This window comes from Nicotiana tomentosiformis, chromosome 8, assembly GCF_000390325.3.
Source record: "Nicotiana tomentosiformis chromosome 8, ASM39032v3, whole genome shotgun sequence".
Taxonomy (NCBI): Eukaryota; Viridiplantae; Streptophyta; class Magnoliopsida; order Solanales; family Solanaceae; genus Nicotiana; species Nicotiana tomentosiformis.
The window spans coordinates 122,780,813-122,794,798 of NC_090819.1; the positions used below are offsets into that span (position 1 = coordinate 122,780,813).

Below are 13,986 nucleotides of genomic sequence, written 5' to 3' on the forward strand. Positions count from 1 at the left end.
CACTTGCATTTGGTAGCTTGTTTTTAAAAGAATATTTCATCTTCGTTTCTCTTTCTGATATACAATGTCTATAAATCCAAAAAAAAATAAAAAAAAAACTTTTTCAAAATATTGTCAAAATGGGCCCTAAATTTCAGATATAACCCATGGGCCAGCCCTAAGCAGACCACAAAAATAAGCAGCTCATCTCCCTCTGCTAAAGCATTTTGAGAATTTTCTACGTATAAATGAGACAAGATAGCCATTTTAGAGGATTGCTATTTAGAAATTAGCCAATGAATTCTGAATTTCAGTTTTTCAGTTCAATTTTTTAGGACACAAAGCCTTGAAATTAAAATTTTTAGTTTAAATTTTTAATACAAAATAGCAGCTCTAAAAATGGCTATTTATGTACTTTCCCTTTTTTCTCTTGGTTCAACAATAAGATAGTTCAAAATTCCTATGTGGTTTTTTTTGACGATGATATTCATAGTCTTGCACGACTAGTTCAGGCCCTTTGGTTATAGGGATTAGGGGGTTATCCCAATCTAAGATGAGATTAAGTTTGTCCAACATTTGGCCGTAGGTTAGGGATGTCTGGTTCTGTTGTCGGTTATTCCATCTTGTATAACCAAAATTAAACTTTTCGAAATCGTGTCAATCATCTCGGTTTCTTTTCGATATCGGTACGTTTAGATTAATTTTTCGATTTTTTTTAAAACGTCATGTAAGTAGGCATTTGGGCATAAAATTATATTTTTTAGAAAAAAAAATAGTATTTGAAGTTAAGTTGAAAATTGATATTTTAGAATTTGAAAATTTTGGGATTACCTATCCCATATAAGAGGTGAAATTATAATCTATAATCCTGGTATAACCATTGAGTCATTCCCTTGAATACTAGATGGTCCAAAATCATATCCTTTATTCACCATTGAATGTCTACCAAAATGTTCCCAACCAAAAATTTTAAAAAAGGACCATTAAGAGAAGTTTGGATTTTTGGGTAAAGGAGAATCATTGTTCTTTGTGTATATCTCAACATGTGTAGCACTAATCTATTTCAGGTCTTTACAAAAGCTATTGTGCTCTGTTCATTTCTTTAATACATTCATATATTTTTGCTATTTTATTTTCAACATAGAGTACAAATAATAATAGCCTAAACTAATGCCTAGCCGAAAAAAGATGAAAATGGAATGAATTCAACACAAAATACAAGCATGATCAAAGCAGCTTGATGCATATGTAGCAGTATGTGCTCCATACTCTTGCAAGATTGTCTGTCTCTTCATCCTAAAATAGCCTTCAGGATTCTGGATTGACTTATGTCAACTCTGAGAACTATCTTTAAACAACTAAAAAATTTGCAAACTCCATTCCTGTCCTACACAATTCTCCATAATACTCTGCTCAAGGGTTTGTTTTTAATCAGCAAATCTACAAATCTTCAGGTCCCTGAAAAATGTACCACATAGCCTTTTGATATTCCTTTACAAAGAGAGGAGAAAACAGGCATGAAATATGTATCAAGATCGGTCCCCAGTTTAACTATAGTACTAGCTACTTGAAAATATTTTACCGAGGCAGAGAGGAAATGTTTGAAGGCGAGATTTGGTATTTAAGAACAAACTGTGTGCATATGATGGGAACAAAGATAATGAGGTTACTATAAACATGATATGAATCTGACATGTTTCAAGAAAGTATTGAGTCAGGATAGCAATGTTTAAAGAGGTACTAATAAATAAATAATGAGACTTTTGCACAATATAGCTGCCCCCAGGATAATAGCTGTCAAATGTATATTTTTGTGTATTAATGTCTAATATACATATTTTATTTTTCGTATATTTGGCTAGCGACTGTAATTATTTTGGCCGACCCACCAAATGTGTTAAAAGCCCTGAAAAAACTTAACTAGAAGCCGAGCCATATCTTGGCACGAGTTGATCACGTAGCTATTCAGTTGTTTATTAAAACAACAAGTGGAAGAAATCGCTTGGAAAAGGAAGTATTGAAGTGCATAATTCAAGCAGAATGGATGTCTTGACATGAGAATAGTAACATTTGTGGAAAGCAGTTTCTCAGAACTTATACCTTGTAAAACATCAGGATCCTTCAAAGGAGGTGAGGAGCTCTTGATCAATCTCACCAAAAATATTTGGGCAGCCATCCCAAGTACCCATATCTCTTGCCTCCCAGTAACCACCGGTATACCGGAAAGTCCCATCTTCACCTTCTCTTTGAAACCATCGCGGTCTCCAACCATTCTCTTGCAATTTCCTGGACTGTAAAGTAAGAAAAAATGCTTTATTTAGACCAAAATTATAAAGATTCATAAATTGATACTCCAGCTTCACGGTTTTACAGAACTAGGAAAAAATTATGGGGCCTGAAACTCCCAAACCCAATTAAAAGTCAACAAAATCCAATCCGTCAGTCCAATACTGTTCTCTAAATTAAAAAAACATGGTGGGAGAAATTGATTGCATATAATGTAAGCCTTCAATATTGAGTGTTAAATTTTGCTTCCGGTCAATTATGATTTAATGTTACAAATTCCTAGTTGTTCAAAATTAATGCTTTCTACAAGTTCATTAGGCAGTCATGTCGCGTCCACAGAAACTAGTTTCTCAGAGTAGAGATTCAGAAGGAAAACAATAAAAAGTAACCTTAGTAAGTGAGCTTGATTATACTATCTAGATTCTGGTAGGTAGTAATACTGAGGTGAAATTTATGAAATTAAGCTCAGTAAGGCGATGAGTAAGATATCACAAGATCAGCATGAGATTCTGAAACCACATTCAGTCCTGTAAGAGTCTGAAATAGCTGCATCCTCAAGGACAAGAAACCCGCGGGAGGTATATAGGAACCAAATTTAAGAAGATAACTAAGCCCGAGGATCCAACTTTGCTATTCCACTAATAAGAGTGACAAATCCAACGAGATTATCAGACAAATTTTGAGCTATCAGATCGACAACAATTTTGAAGACTAAATAATATGATAACGGTCAAAAAAGAATGAATGAGTACATAGAAAAAGATGAGGAGACTCAAGTGGAAGCAAACATACCATTCTCTGTCGTGTCTCTAACCGCAACTTCTCTGAATTTGCCTTGTCGTATTCCCCATTCTCCAGATGTCGCTGATCAGGTCTGAGTCTTGAATCTGTAGGTGGGAGCTTCTCCTTTATCCGAGATTAAACACGCAGATTAGCCAGGCTATAAACGACAATTAGCTGAGCATAAAAGAGGAAATTGATTTTTCACGAACTAACACAATGTTGTACCTCAAGTCCTGGTGTTAACTCATTCAGTGTAATTGCAAAAGAAGACAAGTTGTATCGAGTTAGATTTAGGGGTGGCTTATTCCTTGTCCACAATAAAGCTGAATCAGATAAATCCTTAGGCTTGCTGGTCCATTCTCCATTCATATAGTACATGTTCTCATTCCATTTTCCGAATAATGTTGCAACTTTTTTCCCGGAGACATCTTCAACAAATCCATGAACCTGTAGAGTTAGTTTGAATTTTGAATTATCCAACCAATAGTACAACAAAATCTAGATGTTTAGACATATTAGTAATCTGGGGAAGAATAGACAAAAAAAAAATCAAGTTATTTACAGGATTTCTCCTCATTTACCTGATGAGGATTACGCTCGATAATGGATGGCTCTTTGAACTTGAGCTTGCATGAGTTCTGACGATTGCCACGTATATGCATTATTCCATGATGATCACAATATATCTTACCAAGGATAAGATTGTAGATACTTGTCGTGACCTGAGGATATCAAAGTCTCAAATTAAACAAACAGAACGAAAACTTCAATAGCAACCAAACTAACTAGTAAACTGCTAAATGATCAGCAGCATGAGGTTCTGCCTACCTTGCTCCACTGAAAGATCTCTCCATCGTCGAATTCTAATGTTAATGTTCCAACAGGATCAAGTTGAATTGACCTTCCCCAAAATTTTGACTTAAGATTACTGTCAGCCCAGAATTTCCATCCTCTACCTTCACAGTGACAGGCAATAAGTGTTGGGTGGTGACTAACCTGTTTCAAGAATTGGCTAATTACTATCATATATATCAACTCATTGCAATCAGAGACTTAGTAATAAATTCCAGCTCCAACTTCCCGTGTTCCGAATTAATTCTTTCTTCAGCAAGTTAAACTACCAAGTGAGCCTATTGATTTTTCATAGTAATTCACTTTGGTAGCAAAAGAGAAGAAAATACAAGATGTTTTACTCTTGTTACGATTCTCTGATACTATGTTTGTCTCTTTTATCATAGAAAACTTTCCATACAATAAGCTCCCTCAAAAGAAGTTGACAAGAGTGAATCCCACACTTGTAGAAACTTAATATGGAAAAGGAAACGGCAATGGAGTTCCATGACCGACCTAGTGTGTTGAAAATATGTTGCACCCTTCAGTCTCAAACCATGTTATGTCCAATCCTAGATACACTACAAATAAGTGAACTCCAATCTATGTTAGACAGATTTCTGGAAACATAACCGATACAAGTGGTGTAAGTATCTGATATAGGTATATCTAGTTTTTGTTAATTCTTAATGTAATATGAAGAATCCGTACAAATTAGCTATATTCATATGACACCCTTTTGACATGGCTACATCAAGGTAGATGAAGCCGTGACGGATCCAAGATTCCAATGCTTTAGATCATCTTACTCGGATGGTAGCTGCTCATGTAAACCAGGAAAGGGCTGAAAGGCTTCAGAAAATCGTGAAATATCTCTAAGAACGTGATTTATGGCATAATATCATAATGTCTCTCATAGAACACAACAAAATAGAGTTAACATAGCTTGTAGGGTTACTTAAAGCATCCAAAAGGCCTGATAAGATGTAGGACTAACGGCATTACTCAAGGCCAGATCATCAACCACTAGGAAACTTTTAAAAAAAAAAAATTATCTCATTGTGAACACTATCTCAAGAAATTTTCAAGTATGGATTATGCGCAAATTGTTTGACCAGAAACTAAGTTTTGCTAACCAAAATAGTTCTGCAAGGGGAAGTTGCAGAACTAATAATAGTACTATTTATTATTGATAAAGTACCTTCTCAGAGAAAAAGCGGATTCCTTTCTCAGGAAAATCAGCTTCAAAAGTTTCTCCAAGCAAAGGATTGAAAGGTTTACAGTTCCGGCCTTCAGTTGAAGCATAACCAGAGACAGCAAAAGCAGCAACATTTAGAATTCTTAAAAGGCTGTTCCCCTGGAAGAGCAAAACAATTCCAAAGATGATCAACATTAAGCTAAACATCTAATCAAGAATTGGAAAACTCACTAATAAAGATGCCTGCTCCTAGGGTGAGAAAAGAAGTTCATAGAAGAATAAAAGCAACAGTCGTGCTTCAGCACAACATACAAAGTTACAAATTCTGCTCATACACGCAATATCAAGTTTTGAAGCTTCGCTGCCATGCGAAGACTATTACATTATCTCGATAGATTATAACTTGTTATTCATCAAAAGTAAAAGTTTATAATTTGTGTTCTGAAACAATTATCCCAAAAAAGATGCATTCTGACACAACTAACTTATATCTAGCAATTAAGAGTTAGCATCTTTGCAGTCCAGAAGTGTTCAAAACCATGGCTGCCCTAACAAAAGAAGTTTCACTGATTACTTTTCTTTTTTTTTCTTTTGATGGAACGCTTAAAGGAGAGATAGCTAGACTCTTTCTGCGCCTCTGAATACCTAAACATTGATCTAGTAGAAAAACTCAAATGTTTTTGAAAGACCAAAAAGAGAAGTGTACTTGTTTTACTACTTGAATAATAGGTGTGGCAAGTAACAAATAACAAATTCGAGCAATATCATGCAATCATCAATTCAGAAGAGCCTCATAAAGACCCTTTTAAATAGAAAGCAAGAAGGTGAACACAATTTCCTAGTCATGCTCTCTTAGTAACAAGACGTGAAACTATTAAAGATCGTACCGATTTTCCATGTTCGTATGCTCTATCTAAGAGATATGAGTACTCTAAATCTTCGAAGCATTTTTGCAGGGACGACAATGGCTCATTGAAATACACTGGCAGGCAAACTCGTGTTAGATCTTTCCCAACGTTGTCTTTGATCATAGACCAAAGACTAACCCCTTTCTCTTTTTCAACTGGATCCGGCAGCTTCGTTCTGCGTGTAACTTGTGCATGTGCAGATGCATCAATGGTACTGCTTGCCATGTGGTCCACAACTACTGACCCACCAGATAAATGAAGTTCAGAGAAACATTCATTTGCGTCAAGATAATTGGCTTCCTCTTCATCTGACGCTTCATCAAGCTCTTGTTTCTCAATATCATCGGACGATTCAGTCGTACTCCATTCTGAAATCAAATGTAAGAGGTCAAACAATGTGCATACACCCAGCACTTCTTCCACATAACAGTTTGTACCTTTTTGACTAAGAATTCATACATTTTCAAGCTGAAAGGGTCTCATCATTTTGTTGAGTTGTTTGACCAAAGCTAACACAAGTTTGCAGGAGTAATGTACAGCTTTCAAACATTTAAAGATATTCAATATTTTGTATTTGAGATACTAAGCTCCTTTAGACGAAATCTCATGGGACTTTTGATAGAGCTATATCTATTTAGGCATATTATTACCATTCTTTGGTGTGCCCGTTACTGATTTAGCTACCAACAGATCATGAATATATATTTGTGCAACTTTTATTTTGACCATTCTAACAGAAAGGAAATTATAAAAGTGAGATAAAGCTATCTTTTGACGCTGCAGTTGTCTGTTATTGGGGTCAGTACAAGACATACATGCAAATATCTGATGTCTCCCCCCTATAACGATTGATAATGTTTTAGCAATGCCAACTGATAGGTTGTATTGTATTAAGCAACTTAGCTTATTACAATCAGGAAAAGGAAATACTTCTAAAGTTTCAATTTATATAACACTAGCCCAATTTAGGGACATTCTACGTCAAGATAACTTTTTAATCGTTACTCTAATATTTCTTCCACTACCACAAATACAATAAATATTTTAAACTACAATCTTATATTCTGTGTTCATAAACAATGTAATATATAATGTGAGTGTAATTAAAAAGTGTCCAATAAGCTTTAAATAGGATGTACTTGAGCAGGAGAGGATGAGAATCAATTTAAAGAAGTTACACTTGTTTGCAGCCACTAAAATTATGCCAAATTCATTTGATATTCCACTTCCACCAATATACAAGACAAATTCAGCAATCTTGAACATATGATGTGAGGGACACCAACTAAAACTATTTTAGTGAGTGTGGTGGAATTCCAGTACAACGTGAGCAAGAAAAAATTGGTGAAAGAAGCCAGCAGCAAATAAATTGCTGAACCTCTAGTTCTTTACAACAATAATGAAGTCAGAATAATGAAGTGAAATAGAGCTGAATAATGAAGCCATAAATCAGAAAATCTATTAACAGAAATAAACTGCAGATAGCACGAGTTTTCTCCCTCTAACAACTGCTAGTATTTCTGCTGCAATATGCTTCAGAAAAAGGGAATATTACTGGAAGATAACCTCAAGATTTTACACAGTCAAGTTATAATTCATCTAATCCCTTGGGCCTAGAAAGCAGAATGTGCAACGATTTGTGAATGTTTTGTTTAGTAAATTGTACTTGTACAGGTAGAAGTAGATCAAGTATATGTATAACATACCGCTGTACTTGCCACGCCCTAAACTGGAGAGTTGCTTCATCAGTTGGAATTCACCATCATGAACCCCGGAAGCTTCAGCTTCGATATTAGCTGCCTTCAGAAGCAAAACTTACGCAAGTTAGAGATAGTGGAGCTCATTTTTTCAGCAATATACAATCATGGAAACAAAGTTAACACATGTAACACGACCGCATGAAAATTAATATTGATCAGAGGTCCGGAAACAGTACTTTATGTATTCAACTTAAATAGGAAATTCAAGCAGATAAATATCGTCCTGCAATGCTAAGTTGCTCGGACTCGGGTGTGGGTGTTCGATACGGGTGCGGATCTAGAGGTCGGATCCTTCATGATCTAAATTTTAAGATTCGAGGGTACGGATATGGGTGCGGGGATTTAGCTAAAAGTAATTCAAATATCTAAAAACAGAGTTATAAAAATATGTCTAAATTATGAAATATTATGTGTAAAACTTATAAGGTATTCCGAGAAGGAGAAAATATTGATCAAGAGGAGAATCCGAGAAGGAGATAAAAGGAAAATGGCTGACAAAGAAATTTCTATATGCAAAGAATTCCATTTTCTTCAATTTCACCCTAGTGTTTGTTTTGAATTCAAAAATCATTGTATCTGTCCCTAATTTCTTCGTTGATTTTGGTCAAAGTATCCAAAATCGGTTGACCAGATCCAGTATGGATCCCACACCCACGCCCACGTCGTGTCGACACGGGTGCGGCACCCAAAATGAAGAGTCCAAGCAACTTAGCTGCAATGCGACCTCATTGAAAGGTTTCATAAAATTTTAAACTAAAGAAACGCATAACTGACGAAGTTTAACGGAAAGCTGTGTAGAGAACTCATGAAAATTTCAGAAGGGCTATGGAAAAGGTAGTGAATACAATACATTTGCTTGGTGCTTAACATAAGTCATACCAACCAGACTATTTTAGACGTTTTAGATGATTGTGTGTTAACCTTGTATATGATTGACATAACAATAGGAAAGAGTAAGTCAATTTTTCTGCTTTTTTTTTTGTGTGGTCAGTAACAAATACTGGTAGTCAATTCTAAAAAAACAAGAGATTTGCAACAGTCGTTCAAATTAATTCTGAAGCAACGAGCAGGTCATACAAGATAAGGTGTTATAGTAGATGAAGATGTTACACAAACAATTAAAACAAGATGGTTGAAATGGAGAAGGGCATTATGCGAAACTTAAAGTGAAAGATAAGTTCTCTAAAATAGCTATAAAACCAGCAATGTTATTATATGGGGGTGAATGTTGGGCTGCTAAAGTCCAACATAACCACTAGATCAGTGCAGTGGAATGGAGATGCAGATGCTAAGATGGATGTGTGATTCGACAAGATTAGACGGGAAAAAATATGACCACATTTGGCAGAAGGTGCAAGTACAAATACATTGAGCTATAGTCCTTACCATTCAGTACCGTGTGCACATTAGGTGGAGAATGTAATAAAGTTACCTCCAACTGTCTTAACGTGTCCAGCAAATTGGAGCGCTCGTCACAAAGACTTTTAAGTTGTCCTTTTATTTCTGAAAACTCGGACAGCATGATCTGCTCACAGTCATTGACAAGTCCCTCGCCAATACCCTCATCAAGCAACCGTTTTTTCAACCTTTCAGTAGATATAGATACATCATTTTGCAAAAGGTTGAAATTATCATTCAAAGGTCTCAACTGAAAAAGATTTCTTGTTGATATCAGAGCTTCTATCCAGGCAGCCCGTTCTTTCTTTGAATTTGTTCTCAAATGAAGAGTCTTGGTAGATGTAAATATGTAGAATCGCCTATCATCAGACTTGCTCTCACGGAATGATGAAACCTGTAAGGAATCCCACCCAAACATATCAGGGTTGGTGAGTGTAAAACATTTTTCAGATATTATTAGCAAATCGGAGAGTTTTCTGAAGAAAATCTAAGTATAAGTTGGAGCAAATAATATGAAGCTAAAACTCAAGTTCTATAGAAAATGACGTCCACCCATAAGTGAAGGAAGTCATTTTCCTCATTTTGATGGAAAATATTCTCCTTGAAAAACATTTTCTAGCAATCAAACACTAAAAACATTATCAAGAAAAAAATTTCTTGGAAAATGACCTTATGTGGTACCAAACAGAACGACTCATTATGCCATCAATTTTTTCCTGCTCCTCAAATATAGGTCAATATCTAGGCAATGAAAGAAAAGAGGTCACTGCTAGCTATCTAGTAGGTAATTGGCAATGTCATTTAAGAGGTTCCAGAGACTATATAGCATAGCATATACTGATATAGTAACAAAGTGCAATAAACTTGGATTAATACATCAACAAGTACGTCAAGAAACAGCTGGTGCCAGACAACCTAGAATAGATGTCATAAGTGCTGACAGATCAACTTCAATAAAGAAGCCAAGTTCTACTACAACCATCTACCACACTACACAGTCGACAGAATAACCAAATTATGATTTGTTGCTACATTTTCACTACTTTATTGAGGTCTCTCGGAAATAGCATATCTACCTTCACAAGGTAGGGGTAAGGTTTGCGTACATACTACCCTCCCCAGAATCTACCTGTGAGAAACACTGGTATGTTGTTGGTGTTGCTAGATTTTCACTAAGGATAGGTGAGGCCATCAGTTCACCATCAACTATAGAACAAGAATATCCTTTCCCAGTTTCCCTTATTCTCTCTTTAAAAACTATAAAACTTTCTTAAGTTTACAATAAACTCTCAGTCATACACACTAAACCTCTAGGAAAAAGGATAAAATACAAAGATGATAAGTACTGGTACAGTAGAGAAAATTGAGTTAGAGATAGAGAGAGAATCCACTATTATTCTTTTGGTTGATCCCTACTATTTTTAATGAAAAAATAACACAACTTTTTGTAACAGCAAAAAATGAAACAAAACAAAGAAACCCATCAAGGAAACAGCCAAATGGATACTAATTAAACGATCACTCCCAAGTTTTCTGAGAAAAACATGGAAGAAAAAAGGTCTGATATTTCGATAAGAAAACTCCCAAAAAAAAAAGCATTTATCTAAAAAGTGACAATGTTTGTCATAGTTTTTTACCATAAGCGTAGGCCTACAAGAATAGATGATTCTTTTAGCCTTATTGTGGCCTAAAAAACTTCCCCCCATTTCCCTTTCACCTGCTGATGTGACCCACTATGGGTCAAATACCGCAGTAAAAATGGCAAAACTAAGAGTAAAAACAAACAATACATTTGATTAACCACCGGACAATGCAAAAATTGATCAAAATGGACCAAAAAGGCTCGGATATGTAAACAAAATATAACAATAGAGGGTAAAAACAATCAAGAGTCAAATTTCTGAATTCAAGATTTTGCTAATTGTAGAAAGTTTTAATCTTTGTACCATTCCCCAAAAACGACAAAATCCACACTATTCAGTTTTTACATCAAAGTTTTCAACTACTACTACTACTACACCATTTATATTACCTTGAGGTGAACAATGCCGACGGATTTTCTACATTTACGGTGGCTGTTGTTACCGGCGGGGAGGTTACCGATGAGCCTGACGTCATCACCGGTGATATGGTCGGGGCGGCGATTCTTCGAATATGAAAGTATGCCGTTTCGAAGAGTAAACCAACGGGATCTCCAACCTTTATGGTAATTAGTCCACTTGTACAAGATTCCGGCAACATCGGATGCATTAATGATGTCAGATCCATTAATATTGGAGTAAACTACGGCGGAGCCAGTCCGTAATAACGTCGGCTCCGGCGACTGGTCTCCGATCTCCGATGTACTCTCTAATGTTATACAGCAAAGTGGATGCATTTCCTTTACACGCATTTTGATCCCACGGCCCCAATTATTAATTTTTTTTCAATTCAACTAATACTAAAGATCAATCCGCATTTTTGAAAATTTACAAGACCCACTTAGTACTTTTTACATGTATCTATACAGAGGATTTTGTGTATAAACATGTAAGTGTAGGAAAATGGATGTGGGGTTGTGGAGAAGGACTTGAAAGAGGTTTAGAACTAAGGGAATATTCTTGAAGTTGGAGAAATGAAATAAAGAAAAGAAACAAATTTTGTAGTAAAAAATTGAGTCTTTATGGTTTTATGTAAAATAAATAGAGTTGTAGGGAAGGCAGGGAATTAAGATAGTGGCAGAATAGTCATTTCCAATTACGCCATTGAAGTAGACTTTGAAACAAAAAAGAGAGTGATAGCTATATAGAGAGCGAAAGAGAGATAGAGAGAGAGAATGTATGTTTAGTGTTTTTTTTGTATGTGCAGAAGAGAAAAGGGTGGTGGTTTTTGACTTGTTCAAGGCGGGGCGCGGTGGTGTAAGGAGGCGATTACGGCGGAGCACGGCGGAGAAGGGGGAAGATCAATGGTGGAAATGTGGGAAAATGGTAATGGAGAAGGAAAGAGGAATTGATGGGGAGGGGGTTTTTAAATGCCACTTTTACTCTTCTTTGTAATCATCTGTCTTGTCAAATATTTTTCTGCTGGTGGATTTAATTTCCTATTTTTCTGCCTCCCATTTATTATGAGTAATTTTTTTTGCCTTTTCTTCACTTTGTAACAAATTAATAATGCATCCATTAAAAGCAAATTTTACCTAACCACTAATATAAGGGGGAAAAGAAGGATGTTCAACAGTTCAAGAGTATTGTACCGTAATCCTTTAGCAGTCGTACTATGATTTTACGAGATATAATTATGGTGTGCAATTGAAAAAATAATAGTACAAATTGAGTTTACATTATGTAGGATATTCATTTAAAGAAAGGTTGATTGCGTTAGAGTTTGATTTTCTATTTATTAGCGAAGGATAAATTGAATGATTTTGAAGAGTAGTTTCAAAATAGAAATAAAAGATCTCATTCAAGAACACTTCACGAAAAAAATGATAATTATTACTTGATTTGAAATGTCTAGCTTTTGCTAACTCTACAATCATAAGTTAACAAATTGATTTTCTTTTTATTTACTTAACCTGTAACGTGCGAGACGGATTTTTAAAAAAATTCTATTTTTCATACATTTGACATTTTTAATTCATTTCTGTTGTAAAACTAGAAAAGTACAGCAGTTAATTTATTATGGTTGTAATTAAACAAAAGCAAACTAATAATTATTAATATGTTTAATTTGTACTGATTGATATGATTTGTTAATATATGCATGACTATTTTAAAACATGAATACAGTGATTAAACATTCTATAATGTTGATTCAAAGAAAGCATATACTATTAATAAGAAGCTTAACTTATCGGATTAATATTAAAATCAGGCTTCAAGGAGGACTTGAGGGAAAATAACCAACAAACAACTTTGTTTAATATGGTACATGGTTCCACTTATAACAACTTTTGTATAGCCAAAACTCCTCTTGCCAACAGTATTTGTAACAAGATAAAGAAATGAATTTTATTTACAACCTGATATGAATTGTGAAAGCATTAATTTACCAATGGTAGATATGTACGCTTTACAACGAAGTTCTAAATATAACAACAACAAATATAGATTCAAAAAATATAATGTCCATTTTTTTCTAAAAACATATATTAAGTAGAATGTGTTGAATGAATGTCCAACTTTCCATCCTAATATATATTAGGTGTTTGTCCTAATTTTTTTATCATCTTTGATTTTTTTTATCTCACAAAGGAAGGTGAGCATATTTACTATAATTGATTACCTTTTACGAAAAGCATAATATAATTATTTCATATTTAGCTAGTTCTTTTTCTTAGAGGAAAAAGTTTTATACTTCAAAAATTAAGGATCCTTCATTCTCATTCATCAACATCCATAATATAGTCATAAAGTGTTTGAGAGTCTTATTTAGGAGGGAATTTGTGAGACAAGTGTTGTGACGTTTCTTGTGTGTGCCTCTTTGTGAGGTTGTGCTCTCGATATTTTATACTCTCTTTTATATAGTGGATTGTTCATTTTTGCATGTGGATATAGATCAACCGACCGAAACACGTTAAATATTTTGTACTCTCTTTTGATATATTTATCTTTTATTATCTTATTTATCGTAGATCAATTTGTATTATTTCCATCTTAACGCTATAGTGTACTACTTTTTTCAACTTGGTTTAATGAACACGCAATCTGAGTACTGCATTTTGAATGGTTCTCGGGCTAGTAAGGGGTAAGAGAGGATATTCTGCGAAAGTTCTGCATTATTCTTAGTAAAAACGAAATTCACAAGGTGAAATTTTCCAGGTCTTTTCTCTCTTTTTCAATGATCATTTTAACATGGAGCAAGC

General features: G+C 34.8%; 1 protein-coding gene across 1 annotated transcript; it reads right to left on the reverse strand.

The window, feature by feature from the left end:
* Positions 1 to 978: 978 nt before the first annotated feature.
* LOC104104592 (oxysterol-binding protein-related protein 2A) lies at positions 979 to 11,689 on the reverse strand. Its single transcript, XM_009612725.4, has 11 exons — positions 11,176 to 11,689; positions 9,178 to 9,537; positions 7,692 to 7,785; positions 5,965 to 6,353; positions 5,081 to 5,236; positions 3,877 to 4,044; positions 3,630 to 3,770; positions 3,274 to 3,495; positions 3,058 to 3,171; positions 2,080 to 2,270; positions 979 to 1,437 (listed from the first exon to the last, which is right to left on the reverse strand). Exons 1-10 carry the CDS (start codon positions 11,533 to 11,535, stop codon positions 2,091 to 2,093), a joined length of 2,184 nt encoding a protein of 727 aa, XP_009611020.1. The 5' UTR covers positions 11,536 to 11,689; the 3' UTR covers positions 979 to 1,437; positions 2,080 to 2,090.
* Between the last annotated feature and the right edge of the window lie 2,297 nt (positions 11,690 to 13,986).